The sequence below is a fragment of the Salvelinus alpinus genome, chromosome 24 (genome assembly GCF_045679555.1).
Source record: "Salvelinus alpinus chromosome 24, SLU_Salpinus.1, whole genome shotgun sequence".
Taxonomy (NCBI): domain Eukaryota; kingdom Metazoa; phylum Chordata; class Actinopteri; order Salmoniformes; family Salmonidae; genus Salvelinus; species Salvelinus alpinus.
In genome coordinates, this window is record NC_092109.1 from 45,086,783 (window position 1) to 45,102,841 (window position 16,059).

The 16,059-nt window shown below is 47.1% G+C and overlaps 1 protein-coding gene across 1 annotated transcript in view; it reads left to right on the forward strand.

Annotated features, from left to right (window-relative positions):
• gbe1a (glucan (1,4-alpha-), branching enzyme 1a) overlaps positions 1-16,059 on the forward strand; it is a 239,766-nt gene that overhangs the window by 108,132 nt on the left and 115,575 nt on the right. The window contains exons 10-12 of the mRNA XM_071364995.1: positions 2,948-3,046; positions 7,521-7,631; positions 9,081-9,252. Coding sequence (XP_071221096.1) covers positions 2,948-3,046; positions 7,521-7,631; positions 9,081-9,252 — 382 coding nt within the window. The remainder of the gene's footprint in view (positions 1-2,947; positions 3,047-7,520; positions 7,632-9,080; positions 9,253-16,059) is intronic.

The following is a 16,059-nucleotide window of genomic DNA, read 5'->3' on the forward strand; positions in this document are numbered from 1 at the left end:
TTATCATTGCAGAGGTAATGTCACCACATCCTACACACACTCTACCCTGACTGCATTACCATTGCAGAGGTAATGACACCACATCCTACACACACTCTACCCTGACTGCATTACCATTGCAGAGGTAATGACATACCACATCCTACACACTCTACCCTGACTGCATTATCATTGCAGAGGTAATGACACCACATCCTACACACTCTACCCTGACTGCATTACCATTGCAGAGGTAATGACATACCACATCCTACACACTCTACCCTGACTGCATTATCATTGCAGAGGTAATGACACCACATCCTACACACACTCTACCCTGACTGCATTACCATTGCAGAGGTAATGACATACCACATCCTACACACTCTACCCTGACTGCATTACCATTGCAGAGGTAATGTCACCACAGCCTACACACTCTACCCTGACTGCATTACCATTGCCACACCTAATCTAGGACCTATCAGTTCAGGATAATCAGAGATCATTCTGGCGTCTTCTCGTCTCAGTGTCTCAGATCTAAAACTCATCCTTCACATACTCTCCCCAACTTGTGGTTCCACTCTAGTTTGCCATATGGGACAGATGGTTGGTCTAATCTGCGTTATAAGACATCCTCTAATCACACTTTCACACTAGACTCAGAAAAGGTTTAGAGAATCAGCGATAATACACTTCCATCCAGAGATAATACACTTCCTTCAAGAGAATGATATAATACACTTCGGTCTAGAGATAATACACTTCGGTCTAGAGATAATACACTTCCATCCAGAGATAATACACTTCCATCCAGAGATAATACACTTCCTTCAAGAGAATCAGATATAATACACTTCCATCCAGAGATAATACACTTCCATCAAAAGAATCAGATATAATACACTTCCATCCAGAGATAATACACTTCCATCAAGAGAATCAGATATAATACACTTCCATCCAGAGATAATACACTTCCTTCAAGAGAATCAGATATAATACACTTCGGTCTACAGATAATACACTTCCATCCAGAGATAATACACTTCGGTCTAGAGATAATACACTTCCATCCAGAGATAATACACTTCCTTCAAGAGAATCAGATATAATACACTTCGGTTTAGAGATAATACACTTCGGTTTAGAGATAATACACTTCGGTTTAGAGATAATACACTTCGGTTTAGAGATAATACACTTCGGTCTAGAGATAATACACTTCCGTCGAGATAATCAGATATAATACACTTCCGTTTAGAGATAATACACTTCCGTCTAGAGATAATGCACTCCCGTCCAGAGATAATACACTTCCGTCCAGAGATAATACACTTCCGTCCAGAGATAATGCACTTCCGTCGAGATAATCAGATATAATACACTTCCGTTTAGAGATAATGCACTTCCGTCCAGAGATAATGCACTTCCGTCCAGAGATGATGCACTTCCGTCTAGAGATAATACACTTCCGTCGAGAGATAATACACTTCCGTCGAGAGATAATACACTTCCGTCGAGAGATAATGCACTTCCGTCCAGAGACAATGCACGTCCGTCTAGAGACAATGCACGTCCGTCTAGAGACAATGCACGTCCGTCTAGAGACAATGCACGTCCGTCTAGAGACAATGCACGTCCGTCTAGAGACAATGCACGTCCGTCTAGAGACAATGCACGTCCGTCTAGAGACAATGCACGTCCGTCTAGAGACAATGCACGTCCGTCTAGAGACAATGCACGGCCGTCTAGAGACAATGCACGTCCGTCTAGAGACAATGCACGTCCGTCTAGAGACAATGCACGGCCGTCTAGAGACAATGCACGGCCGTCTAGAGACAATGCACGGCCGTCTAGAGACAATGCACGTCCGTCTAGAGACAATGCACGGCCGTCTAGAGACAATGCACGGCCGTCTAGAGACAATGCACGGCCGTCTAGAGACAATGCACGGCCGTCTAGAGACAATACCGGAGAGCAAATCAAGTGCTGCTTTCGGTTTCGGTGTCGCTGTCGGTGTCGCGGTCGGTGTCGCGGTCGGTGTCGCGGTCGGTGTCGCGGTCGGTGTCGCGGTCGCTGTCGGTGTCGCGGTCGGTGTCGCGGTCGGTGTCGGTGTCGCGGTCGGTGTCGCGGTCGGTGTCGCGGTCGGTGTCGCGGTCGGTGTCGCGGTCGGTGTCGCTGTCGCGGTCGCTGTCGCGGTCGGTGTCGCGGTCGGTGTCGGTGTCGCGGTCGGTGTCGCGGTCGGTGTCGCTGTCGCTGTCGCGGTCGCTGTCGGTGTCTTTAGCTCCTTGGGTCTTTTTTTTTATATCGAGGGATATTTCACATTCTCTGTTCATGGGAGTAAAAACAGATCTATTACCGCTGTGATCATATAGTCTACCTCATATGTTGAAATATATATATACATTTAAATGGCCTGAACAACAATGCATTGGCAGGGCAGTTCACGCATAGCCAGTATGCAGTGATAATGTATTGAGTCTATAGCTTACTGTACAAACCTCATTGATACAGTACTGTTTTTAATTGGTTAATGTTGCATAGGCTTACGTTATTAAAGTCATGTTAAAATAACACCTGAGCGGTAGATCTCAGCTTGCATTTTGACTCTGTCTCTGTCTCTCTCTGTCTCTGTCTCTCTCTGTCTCTCTCTCTTTCTCTCTCTCTGTCTCTGTCTCTCGCTCTCTCTCTGTCTCTGTCTCTCTCTCTCTGTCTCTCTCTCTCTCTGTCTCTGTCTCTCTCTCTCTCTCTCGCTCTCTCTCTGTCTCTCTCTCTCTCTCTCTCTCCCTCTCTGTCTCTGTCTCTCTCTTTCTCTCTCTCTCTTTCTCTCTCTCTGTCTCTCTGTCTCTCGCTCTCTCTCTTTCTCTGTCTCTCTCTCTCTCTCTCTCTCTGTCTCTCTGTCTCTGTCTCTCGCTCCTCTCTCTCTGTCTCTGTCTCTGTCTCTGTCTGTCTCTGTCTCTAGGATGTATCAGGAATGCCAGGGTTGTGTAAGTCCGTGAAGAATGGGGGGCTTGGCTTTGACTACAGACTCAACATGGCTGTACCTGACAAGTGGATCCAGGTGTGTGATATTGAGTGTGAGACATATCTCTAATCAATTCAACCATGAAGCTGAATGACTCTCTGTCTCTAGCAAGCTGTTATCTGGCCCAGAAACAATGGTCTTCGTGGCTGGTTGTATTCAGTACTTTGTGTGGATGGTCCCATATAGATGGTCTACAGATGGTCCCATATAGATGGTCTACAGATGGTTCCATATAGATGGTCTACAGATGGTCCCATATAGATGGTCTACAGATGGTCCCATATAGATGCTCTACAGATGGTCCCATATAGATGGTCTACAGATGGTTCCATATAGATGCTCTACAGATGGTCCCATATAGATGTTCTACAGATGGTTCCATATAGATGGTCTACAGATGGTCCCATATAGATGCTCTACAGATTGTCCCATATAGATGCTCTACAGATGGTCCCATATAGATGGTCTACAGATGGTCCCATATAGATGCTCTACAGATTGTCCCATATAGATGCTCTACAGATGGTTCCATATAGATGTTCTACAGATGGCCCCATATAGATGCTCTACAGATGGTTCCATATAGATGGTTCCATATAGATGCTCTACAGATGGTTCCATATAGATGCTCTACAGATGGTTCCATATAGATGCTCTACAGATGGTTCCATATAGATGTTCTACAGATGGTTCCATATAGATGCTCTACAGATGGCCCCATATAGATGCTCTACAGATGGCCCCATATAGATGCTCTACAGATGGTCCCATATAGATGCTCTACAGATGGTTCCATATAGATGGTCTACAGATGGTTCCATATAGATGCTCTACAGATGGTTCCATATAGATGGTCTACAGATGGTTCCATATAGATGGTCTACAGATGGCCCCATATAGATGTTCTACAGATGGCCCCATATAGATGGTCTACAGATGGTTCCATATAGATGTTCTACAGATGGTTCCATATAGATGCTCTACAGATGGTTCCATATAGATGGTCTACAGATGGTTCCATATAGATGCTCTACAGATGGCCCCATATAGATGTTCTACAGATGGCCCCATATAGATGGTCTACAGATGGTTCCATATAGATGTTCTACAGATGGTTCCATATAGATGCTCTACAGATGGTTCCATATAGATGCTCTACAGATGGTTCCATATAGATGGTTCCATATAGATGCTCTACAGATGGTTCCATATAGATGCTCCACAGATGGTTCCATATAGATGCTCTACAGATGGTCCCATATAGATGTTCTACAGATGGCCCCATATAGATGGCCCCATATAGATGGTCTACAGATGGTTCCATATAGATGTTCTACAGATGGCCCCATATAGATGGTCTACAGATGGCCCCATATAGATGGTCTACAGATGGCCCCATATAGATGCTCTACAGATGGTTCCATATAGATGGTCTACAGATGGTTCCATATAGATGCTCTACAGATGGCCCCATATAGATGGTCTACAGATGGCCCCATATAGATGGTCTACAGATGGCCCCATATAGATGCTCTACAGATGGTTCCATATAGATGGTCTACGGATGGTCCCATATAGATGCTCTACAGATGGTTCCATATAGATGTTCTACAGATGGTTCCATATAGATGTTCTACAGATGGCCCCATATAGATGGTCCCATATAGATGGTCTACAGATGGCCCCATATAGATGCTCTACAGATGGCCCCATATAGATGGTCCCATATAGATGATCTACAGATGGTTCCATATAGATGTTCTACAGATGGCCCCATATAGATGGTATACAGATGGTCCCATATAGATGGTCTACAGATGGTTCCATATAGATGCTCTACAGATGGTTCCATATAGATGGTCTACAGATGGTTCCATATAGATGGTCTACAGATGGTCCCATATAGATGCTCTACAGATGGCCCCATATAGATGCTCTACAGATGGCCCCATATAGATGGTCCCATATAGATGTTCTACAGATGGTCCCATATAGATGTTCCACAGATGGCCCCATATAGATGATCTACAGATGGTTCCATATAGATGTTCTACAGATGGTTCCATATAGATGGTTCCATATAGATGCTCTACAGATGGTTCCATATAGATGCTCTACAGATTGTTCCATATAGATGGTCTACAGATGGTTCCATATAGATGGTCTACAGATGGTCCCATATAGATGTTCTACAGATGGCCCCATATAGATGTTCTACAGATGGCCCCATATAGATGGTCTACAGATGGTTCCATATAGATGGTCTACAGATGGTTCCATATAGATGCTCTACAGATGGTCTCATATCTATAGATGTTCTACAGATGGCCCCATATAGATGGTCTACAGATGGTTCCATATAGATGCTCTACAGATGGTCTCATATCTATAGATGTTCTACAGATGGCCCCATATAGATGGTCTACAGATGGTTCCATATAGATGTTCTACAGATGGCCCCATATAGATGGTCTACAGATGGTCCCATATAGATGGTCTACAGATGGTTCCATATAGATGGTCTACAGATGGTCCCATATAGATGGTCTACAGATGGTCCCATATAGATGCTCTACAGATGGCCCCATATATATGCTCTACAGATGGCCCCATATAGATGGTCCCATATAGATGTTCTACAGATGGTCCCATATAGATGTTCCACAGATGACCCCATATAGATGATCTACAGATGGTTCCATATAGATGTTCTACAGATGGTTCCATATAGATGGTTCCATATAGATGCTCTACAGATGGTTCCATATAGATGGTCTACAGATGGTTCCATATAGATGTTCTACAGATGGCCCCATATAGATGTTCTACAGATGGCCCCATATAGATGTTCTACAGATGGCCCCATATAGATGGTCTACAGATGGTTCCATATAGATGGTCTACAGATGGTTCCATATAGATGTTCTACAGATGGTTCCATATAGATGTTCTACAGATGGTCCCATATAGATGGTCTACAGATGGTTCCATATAGATGGTCTACAGATGGTCCCATATAGATGTTCTACAGATGGCCCCATATAGATGTTCTACAGATGGTTCCATATAGATGCTCTACAGATGGTCTCATATCTATAGATGTTCTACAGATGGCCCCATATAGATGCTCTACAGATGGTCCCAGTTTCATGGTAGCACTTGATGGTTTTTGCGATTGCACTTGAAATGTTCCTGATTAAGCGATTCCCTGTTAGTCTACACCTGTTGTTTACCAAGCATGTGACGAATAACATTTGATTTGATTTGAAAGGAAGTCCCGTGACAAAATTATCTTTCCCTCCTATAGAGAATTTAAATGCCCATCCAACTGAATAGTTCTGGCACCTTCTCTGCCTCACACGCAAACATACAGAAAGAACCACCTATCTCCCCCCCCCCTACCCGAATGTATAAAGTTATATAAACCCTCTCCCCTCCCTTTCATACTCTCCTCTTTCAAACCCTGTTTCTCACTGTCCCCCTATCTTTCCCTCCCTCACCCCCTTTGCCCTTCGCTCTCTTGCTCTTTCTTTCTCTCTCCTCCCCCCTCCCTCTCTCCTCCTCCCTCTCTCCTCCCCCTCCCTCTCGCTCTTCCCCTCCCCCTCCCTCTCGCTCTTCCCCTCCCTCTCCCCCCTCTCCTCCCCCCTCCCTCTCACTCTTCCCCTCCCTCTCCCCCCTCTCTCTCTCTCCCTCTCTCCCTCCCCCCTCCCTCTCTCCTCCCCCCTCCCTCTCTCCTCCCCCCTCCCTCTCGCTCTTCCCCTCCCTCTCTCCTCCCCCCTCCCTCTCGCTCTTCCCCTCCCTCTCTCCTCCCCCCTCCCTCTCTCCTCCCCCCTCCCTCTCTCCTCCCCCCTCCCTCTCTCCTCCCCCCTCTCTCTCCTCCCCCCTCCCTCTCTCTCCTCCTCCCCTTTGTCTCTCCCCTCTCTCTCCCCCCTCTCTCTCCTCTCTCTCTCTCGCTCTCTCTCTCTCTCTCTCTCTCTCTCTCTCTCTCCTCTCCCCCCTCTCTCTCGCCCTCTCTCTCTCCTCATCTCTTCTCTCTCTCTCTCTCTCCTCCTCCCCCCTCTCTCTCTCGCTCTCTCTCCTCCCTCTCCACCCTCTCTCTCGCCCTCTCTCTCTCTCTCTCTCTCTCTCTCTCTCTCTCTCTCTCTCTCTCCTCCTCCCCCCTCTCTCTCTCTCTCTCCTCCTCCCCTTTGTCTCTCCCCCCTCTCTCTCCGCTCTCTCTCTCTCTCTCTCTCTCTCTCTCTCTCTCTCTCTCTCTCGCTCTCTCCTCTCCCCCCTCTCTCTCGCCCTCTCTCTCTCCTCATCTCTTTCTCTCGCTCTCTCTCTCCTCCTCCCCCCTCTCTCTCTCTCTCTCTCTCCTCCCTCTCCACCCTCTCTCTCGCCCTCTCTCTCTCGCCCTCTCTCGCCCTCTCTCTCTCCTCCTCCCCTCGCTCTCTCTCCCTCTCTCTCCTCCACCTCTCTCTCCTCCCTCTCTCTCTCCCCCTCTCTCCTCCTTCTCTCTCTGTCTCTGTAGATACTGAAGGAGTTAAAGGATGAGGAATGGGACATGGGGAACATCGTCTACACGCTGACCAATAGGAGGAAGGGTGAAGGATGCATCTGCTATGCTGAGAGCCACGACCAGGTACTATTGGCCAGTGATGTAATCAGTAGGGCTGACGATCACCGTGATAACCGGGAGTGTACTCACAGGAGCAAAGCAGGAAGTAAAAAACTTTTATTTTTTTTATTCAATTCAACTGACAGTACAAAAAAAATCCATTCCGTTGCATGAGCCTCATCAGTTAGCATCATTTGAATGAACAGTCTACGTTACTACAGTTTCATCGTGTTGTTAAGAGTCCAGCAGAAACAGACTGCACGAACGCCCGGTGGTCCCGTCTTCAGTTAGCTGTTCGTTCCACAAAAACGCCAAAGAAAATGTTATTTTATTACAATTTTAATGACTAGTGCTATACAAATGAAATGTGTTATTACTTATTATTAATACCTCGGCGATAGAGGGACTAGACCCCGGCGATAGAGGGACTAGTAAAGTATCTCTCTATGTTGCCAGGCTCTGGTAGGTGATAGTAAAGTATCTCTCTATGTTGCCAGGCTCTGGTAGGTGATAGTAAAGTATCTCTCTATGTTGCCAGGCTCTGGTAGGTGATAGTAAAGTATCTCTCTATGTTGCCAGGCTCTGGTAGGTGATAGTAAAGTATCTCTCTATGTTGCCAGGCTCTGGTAGGTGATAGTAAAGTATCTCTCTATGTTGCCAGGCTCTGGTAGGGGATAGTAAAGTATCTCTCTGTCTCTAGGCTCTGGTAGGTGATAGTAAAGTATCTCTCTATGTTGCCAGGCTCTGGTAGGGGATAGTAAAGTATCTCTCTATGTTGCCAGGCTCTGGTAGGGGATAGTAAAGTATCTCTCTATGTTGCCAGGCTCTGGTAGGGGATAGTAAAGTATCTCTCTGTCTCTAGGCTCTGGTAGGGGATAGTAAAGTATCTCTCTATGTTGCCAGGCTCTACTAGGGGATAGTAAAGTATCTCTCTATGTTGCCAGGCTCTGGTAGGGGATAGTAAAGTATCTCTCTATGTTGCCAGGCTCTGGTAGGTGATAGTAAAGTATCTCTCTATGTTGCCAGGCTCTGGTAGGGGATAGTAAAGTATCTCTCTATGTTGCCAGGCTCTGGTAGGGGATAGTAAAGTATCTCTCTGTCTCTAGGCTCTGGTAGGTGATAGTAAAGTATCTCTCTATGTTGCCAGGCTCTGGTAGGGGATAGTAAAGTATCTCTCTCTGTCTCTAGGCTCTGGTAGGGGATAGTAAAGTATCTCTCTGTCTCTAGGCTCTGGTAGGTGATAGTAAAGTATCTCTCTATGTTGCCAGGCTCTGGTAGGTGATAGTAAAGTATCTCTCTATGTTGCCAGGCTCTGGTAGGGGATAGTAAAGTATCTCTCTATGTTGCCAGGCTCTGGTAGGGGATAGTAAAGTATCTCTCTATGTTGCCAGGCTCTGGTAGGTGATAGTAAAGTATCTCTCTATGTTGCCAGGCTCTGGTAGGTGATAGTAAAGTATCTCTCTATGTTGCCAGGCTCTGGTAGGTGATAAGTCCCTGGCCTTCTGGCTGATGGATAAAGAGATGTACACCAACATGAGTTCCCTGATCCCCATGACGCCCGTCATCGACCGAGGCATCCAGCTACATAAGATGATCCGCCTCCTCACACACGCTCTGGGGGGAGAGGGCTACCTCAACTTCATGGGTGAGTTGGGGGGGAGAGGGCTACCTCAACTTCATGGGTGAGTTGGGGGGAGAGGGCTACCTCAACTTCATGGGTGAGTCGGGGGGAGAGGGCTACCTCAACTTCATGGGTGAGTTGGGGGGGAGAGGGCTACCTCAACTTCATGGGTGAGTCGGGGGGGAGAGGGCTACCTCAACTTCATGGGTGAGTTGGGGGGAGAGGGCTGCCTCAACTTCATGGGTGAGTCGGGGGGGAGAGGGCTACCTCAACTTCATGGGTGAGTCGGGGGGAGAGGGCTACCTCAACTTCATGGGTGAGTTGGGGGGGAGAGGGCTACCTCAACTTCATGGGTGAGTCGGGGGGGAGAGGGCTACCTCAACTTCATGGGTGAGTCGGGGGGAGAGGGCTACCTCAACTTCATGGGTGAGTTGGGGGGGAGAGGGCTACCTCAACTTCATGGGTGAGTTGGGGGGAGAGGGCTACCTCAACTTCATGGGTGAGTTGGGGGGGAGAGGGCTACCTCAACTTCATGGGTGAGTCGGGGGGAGAGGGCTACCTCAACTTCATGGGTGAGTTGGGGGGGAGAGGGCTACCTCAACTTCATGGGTGAGTCGGGGGGGAGAGGGCTACCTCAACTTCATGGGTGAGTTGGGGGGAGAGGGCTACCTCAATTTCATGGGTGAGTTGGGGGGAGAGGGCTACCTCAACTTCATGGGTGAGTTGGGGGGGAGAGGGCTACCTCAACTTCATGGGTGAGTTGGGGGGAGAGGGCTACCTCAACTTCATGGGTGAGTCGGGGGGAGAGGGCTACCTCAACTTCATGGGTGAGTCGGGGGGAGAGGGCTACCTCAACTTCATGGGTGAGTCGGGGGGAGAGGGCTACCTCAACTTCATGGGTGAGTCGGGGGGAGAGGGCTACCTCAACTTCATGGGTGAGTCGGGGGGGAGAGGGCTACCTCAACTTCATGGGTGAGTCGGGGGGAGAGGGCTACCTCAACTTCATGGGTGAGTTGGGGGGGAGAGGGCTACCTCAACTTCATGGGTGAGTTGGGGGGAGAGGGCTGCCTCAACTTCATGGGTGAGTCGGGGGGAGAGGGCTGCCTCAACTTCATGGGTGAGTCGGGGGGAGAGGGCTACCTCAACTTCATGGGTGAGTTGGGGGGGAGAGGGCTACCTCAACTTCATGGGTGAGTCGGGGGGAGAGGGCTACCTCAACTTCATGGGTGAGTCGGGGGGGAGAGGGCTACCTCAACTTCATGGGTGAGTCGGGGGGAGAGGGCTACCTCAACTTCATGGGTGAGTCAGGGGGGAGAGGGCTACCTCATGGGTGAGTCGGGGGGAGAGGGCTGCCTCAACTTCATGGGTGAGTTGGGGGGGAGAGGGCTACCTCAACTTCATGGGTGAGTCGGGGGGAGAGGGCTACCTCAACTTCATGGGTGAGTCGGGGGGAGAGGGCTACCTCAACTTCATGGGTGAGTCGGGGGGGAGAGGGCTACCTCAACTTCATGGGTGAGTCGGGGGGAGAGGGCTACCTCAACTTCATGGGTGAGTCAGGGGGGAGAGGGCTACCTCATGGGTGAGTCGGGGGGAGAGGGCTACCTCAACTTCATGGGTGAGTCGGGGGGGAGAGGGCTACCTCATGGGTGAGTCGGGGGGAGAGGGCTACCTCAACTTCATGGGTGAGTCAGGGGGGAGAGGGCTACCTCAACTTCATGGGTGAGTCGGGGGGAGAGGGGGCTCAAGACTGCAACCAAAACACTTGCATTTGGTCGTAAGGCGGCCAATGATTTTAAATATGTAGTTTTAAAATCTGATCACATTATTTTTGGTTCACAATTAACTTTTTTTCTAATTTATCAAGATTTATTCAAACAGCAATGTGATATGCAAACCAGGTATTCAAAAAGTCCCAAGTCTTCATTTATTCTTTGCGATGTGCAATTTAGTCATCATGTACAATTTGTTAAGGCTTTCCTAAAAAGCCTTCCCCTCTTTAAATGTTGACTGCAAAGTCAGAATGATATCATGATGATTTGTATCAATCGTGGGGGTATTTGTTTTGCAAGCTATGCCATCTCATGTAGCCATCTCATGTAAATCAAATCAAATCAAATTTTATTTGTCACATACACATGGTTAGCAGATGTTAATGCGAGTGTAGCGAAATGCTTGTGCTTCTAGTTCCGACAATGCAGTAATAACCAACAGTAATCTAACCTAACAATTCCACAACTACTACCTTACACACACACACAAGTGTAAAGGGATAAAGAATATGTACATAAAGATATATGGATGAGTGGTGGTACAGAACGGCATGGCAGATGCAGTAGATGGTATAGAGTACGGTATATACATATGAGATGAGTACTGTAGGGTATGTAAACATAAAGTGGCATAGTTTAAAGTGGCTAGTGGTACATGTATTACATAAAGATGGCAAGATGCAGTAGATGATATAGAGTACAGTATATACATATGAGATGGGTAATGTAGGGTATGTAAACATTATATTAAGTGGCATTGTTTAAAGTGGCTAGTGGTACATTTTTACATAATTTCCATCAATTCCCATTTTTAAAGTGGCTGGAGTTGAGTCAGTATGTTGGCAGCGGCCGCTAAATGTTAGTGGTGGCTGTTTAACAGTCTGATGGCCTTGAGATAGAAGCTGTTTTTCAGTCTCTCGGTCCCTGCTTTGATGCACCTGTACTGACCTCGCCTTCTGGATGATAGCGGGGTGAACAGGCAGTGGCTCGGGTGGTTGATGATTAGCCTACGTTGTACAGCACAAAGACACAACGCTCTCTTGATAGGAACACAATTAAATTAAAGAACAAATACACCTTCCAATTATTATTTTTTGTATTGTTCCCACACCTCAAAAGTGTTCTTCTGATGCTTTAAGCATTGTTGTGGAGTTTGAACATCAATTATTTTTTCTATAAATAAAAAAAGTGATTTCTGAGAGTGAAAACTTGAATGAACTAGGAAAACTCTGAAACCTGGATAAATAAAACTGGGAAAACTGAATTTACCGAATGAAGGAACAGATTTTATAGGGCCCTACAACTGTAGAATGACTGTTCAGAATCGCTAACAATTGCGCAAAAGTTATTCCCCCCCCCCCCCACCACCTCCAAACAATCAATGTAAATATGATATTGTCAAGATAAAATGTAATTATTTGTGTATGGAGGGTTCGTCATTATAGGTTACTTGGTCAGCCCACAAAATTACAGATAACATTTAAATGATGCACACAATATCTGCTTAATTCTTCTTCTATTCATTTGGGCCGGTAGCTTTCAGTTGGACCTGGCACGGTGTGGCGGATTTATCTGGATGTCCAGCCCTGGGAATGCTAATTTAAAAGATGACTAATCATTATTAGCCTGGTTCTGTATGGAATGCAGGTACATTATGAGACCAAATTATGTGCTGGTGCAATCAACTGAAAAAATGGTATGTGTTGAACATATCACTGTACTCTGTAGTTTTCCAAAGGGGTACTCTGTAGTTTTCCAAAAGGGTACTCTGTAGTTTTCCAAAGGGGTCCTCTGTAGTTTTCCAAAGGGGTACTCTGTAGTTTTCCAAAGGGGTACTCTGTAGTTTTCCAAAGGGGTACTCTGTAGTTTTCCAAAGGGGTACTCTGTAGTTTTCCAAAGGGGTACTCTGCAGTTTTCCAAAGGGGTACTCTGTAGTTTCCACCATCTCCCTAAGATCAACATCATCCCACTCAGACACAGGAGAGATGTGGGAGGAGAGAACAGAGACCAGGAAATAGTTATTTCTGCAATGAAATGGAAGAAGGTTTTGTTGGTAAATCATATACAATTACATTGAACGAGAGCAAAGGAGAGGAGATGAGAGAGGAGCGGAGGGTTCACTGAGGTCAGACAATATTAATATTAACTACACAACCAGCCTTTTCTCTCCTCCAGACTACAACATACAATACAACTGTCTATATAACCTCTCTGTCCTCCAGACTACAACATACAATACAACTGTCTATATAACCTCTCTGTCTATATAACCTCTCTGTCTATATAACCTCTCTGTCCTCCAGACTACAACATACAATAAAACTGTCTATATAACAGGGTTCGTACAAGGAGCTTAAAAGTACTTGAATATGACACTCTGAAATTAAAATACTGGAATACATAGAAAATCTGACATTTTCTCAAGTTGGTCATTCAAAAGTACTTGAATTAAAATGAGAGGAAAACATAAAATGATCTAATATGAAAATAAATATTATAAAAATGTATGGGTGTCTTCCAAATAAGTTTCCCGGCGGACTACAGAGTTGTGTTTCCTCGCTGTGGTTGCCAGGCGAGGTCATTTCACGCCCACACGGCCTCTCAGCCAGGCTCGTACAGAACAGACTGACGAGGCTCCACCGAACATCACATCGATGGCCAAAAAAATGGCAATTCAATCCTGCCTTTTCTGCTTATGGAAAAAATGTCAATTCAAACCTGCCTTTTCTGCTTATGGAAAAAATGTCTTGGATCATTTATTTCAGGTCAATAAACATGATACCAACAGTTTACATGTTGCGTTTAATAATATAATAATATATTAATAATATATTCAGTATACGGTACCAGTTGGGACACACCTACTCATATAAGGTGTTTTTCTTTATTTGTACTATTTTCTACATTGTAGAATAATAGTGAAGACATCAAAACTATGAAATAACACATATGGAATCATGTAGTAACCAAAAAAGTGTTAAACAAATCACAATATATTTTATATTTGAGATTCTTCAAAGCAGCCACCCTTTCCTTGATGACAGCAATGACATTCTAGATGATTCTGTGCTTCCACCTTTGTGGAAACAGTTTGGGGAAGGTCCTTTCCTGTTTCAGCAGGCCAATGCCAGGTCTACATTATGAAGGGGGACAGATACCACATCCTGCTGGCACCAGGTCTACATTATGAAGGGGGACGACACCACATCCTGCTGGCACCAGGTCTACATTATGAAGGGGGACAGATACCACATCCTGCTGGCACCAGGTCTACATTATGAAGGGGGACGACACCACATCCTGCTGGCACCAGGTCTACATTATGAAGGGGGACAGATACCACATCCTGCTGGCACCAGGTCTACATTATGAAGGGGGACGACACCACATCCTGCTGGCACCAGGTCTACATTATGAAGGGGGACAGATACCACATCCTGCTGGCACCAGGTCTACATTATGAAGGGGGACGACACCACATCCTGCTGGCACCAGGTCTACATTATGAAGGGGGACAGATACCACATCCTGCTGGCACCAGGTCTACATTAAGAAGGGGGACGACACCACATCCTGCTGGCACCAGGTCTACATTATGAAAGGGGACGACACCACATCCTGCTGGCACCAGGTCTACATTATGAAGGGGGACAGACACCACATCCTGCTGGCACCAGGTCTACATTATGAAGGGGGACAGACACCACATCCTGCTGGCACCAGGTCTACATTATGAAGGGGGGACAGACACCACATCATGCTGGCACCAGGTCTACATTATGAAGGGGGACGACATCACATCCTGCTGGCACCAGGTCTACATTATGAAGGGGGACAGACACCACATCCTGCTGGCACCAGGTCTACATTATGAAGGGGGACAGACACCACATCCTGCTGGCACCAGGTCTACATTATGAAGGGGGACGACACCACATCCTGCTGGCACCAGGTCTACATTATGAAGGGGGACAGATACCACATCCTGCTGGCACCAGGTCTACATTATGAAGGGGGACGACACCACATCCTGCTGGCACCAGGTCTACATTAAGAAGGGGGACGACACCACATCCTGCTGGCACCAGGTCTACATTATGAAAGGGGACGACACCACATCCTGCTGGCACCAGGTCTACATTATGAAGGGGGACAGACACCACATCCTGCTGGCACCAGGTCTACATTATGAAGGGGGACAGACACCACATCCTGCTGGCACCAGGTCTACATTATGAAGGGGGGACAGACACCACATCCTGCTGGCACCAGGTCTACATTATGAAGGGGGACGACATCACATCCTGCTGGCACCAGGTCTACATTATGAAGGGGGACAGACACCACATCCTGCTGGCACCAGGTCTACATTATGAAGGGGGACAGACACCACATCCTGCTGGCACCAGGTCTACATTATGAAGGGGGACAGACACCACACCCTGCTGGCACCAGGTCTACATTATGAAGGGGGACGACACCACATCCTGCTGGCACCAGGTCTACATTATGAAGGGGGACAGATACCACATCCTGCTGGCACCAGGTCTACATTATGAAGGGGGACGACACCACATCCTGCTGGCACCAGGTCTACATTATGAAGGGGGACAGATACCACATCCTGCTGGCACCAGGTCTACATTATGAAGGGGGACGACACCACATCCTGCTGGCACCAGGTCTACATTATGAAGGGGGACAGATACCACATCCTGCTGGCACCAGGTCTACATTATGAAGGGGGACGACACCACATCCTGCTGGCACCAGGTCTACATTATGAAGGGGGACAGATACCACATCCTGCTGGCACCAGGTCTACATTAAGAAGGGGGACGACACCACATCCTGCTGGCACCAGGTCTACATTATGAAAGGGGACGACACCACATCCTGCTGGCACCAGGTCTACATTATGAAGGGGGACAGACACCACATCCTGCTGGCACCAGGTCTACATTATGAAGGGGGACAGACACCACATCCTGCTGGCACCAGGTCTACATTATGAAGGGGGGACAGACACCACATCCTGCTGGCACCAGGTCTACATTATGAA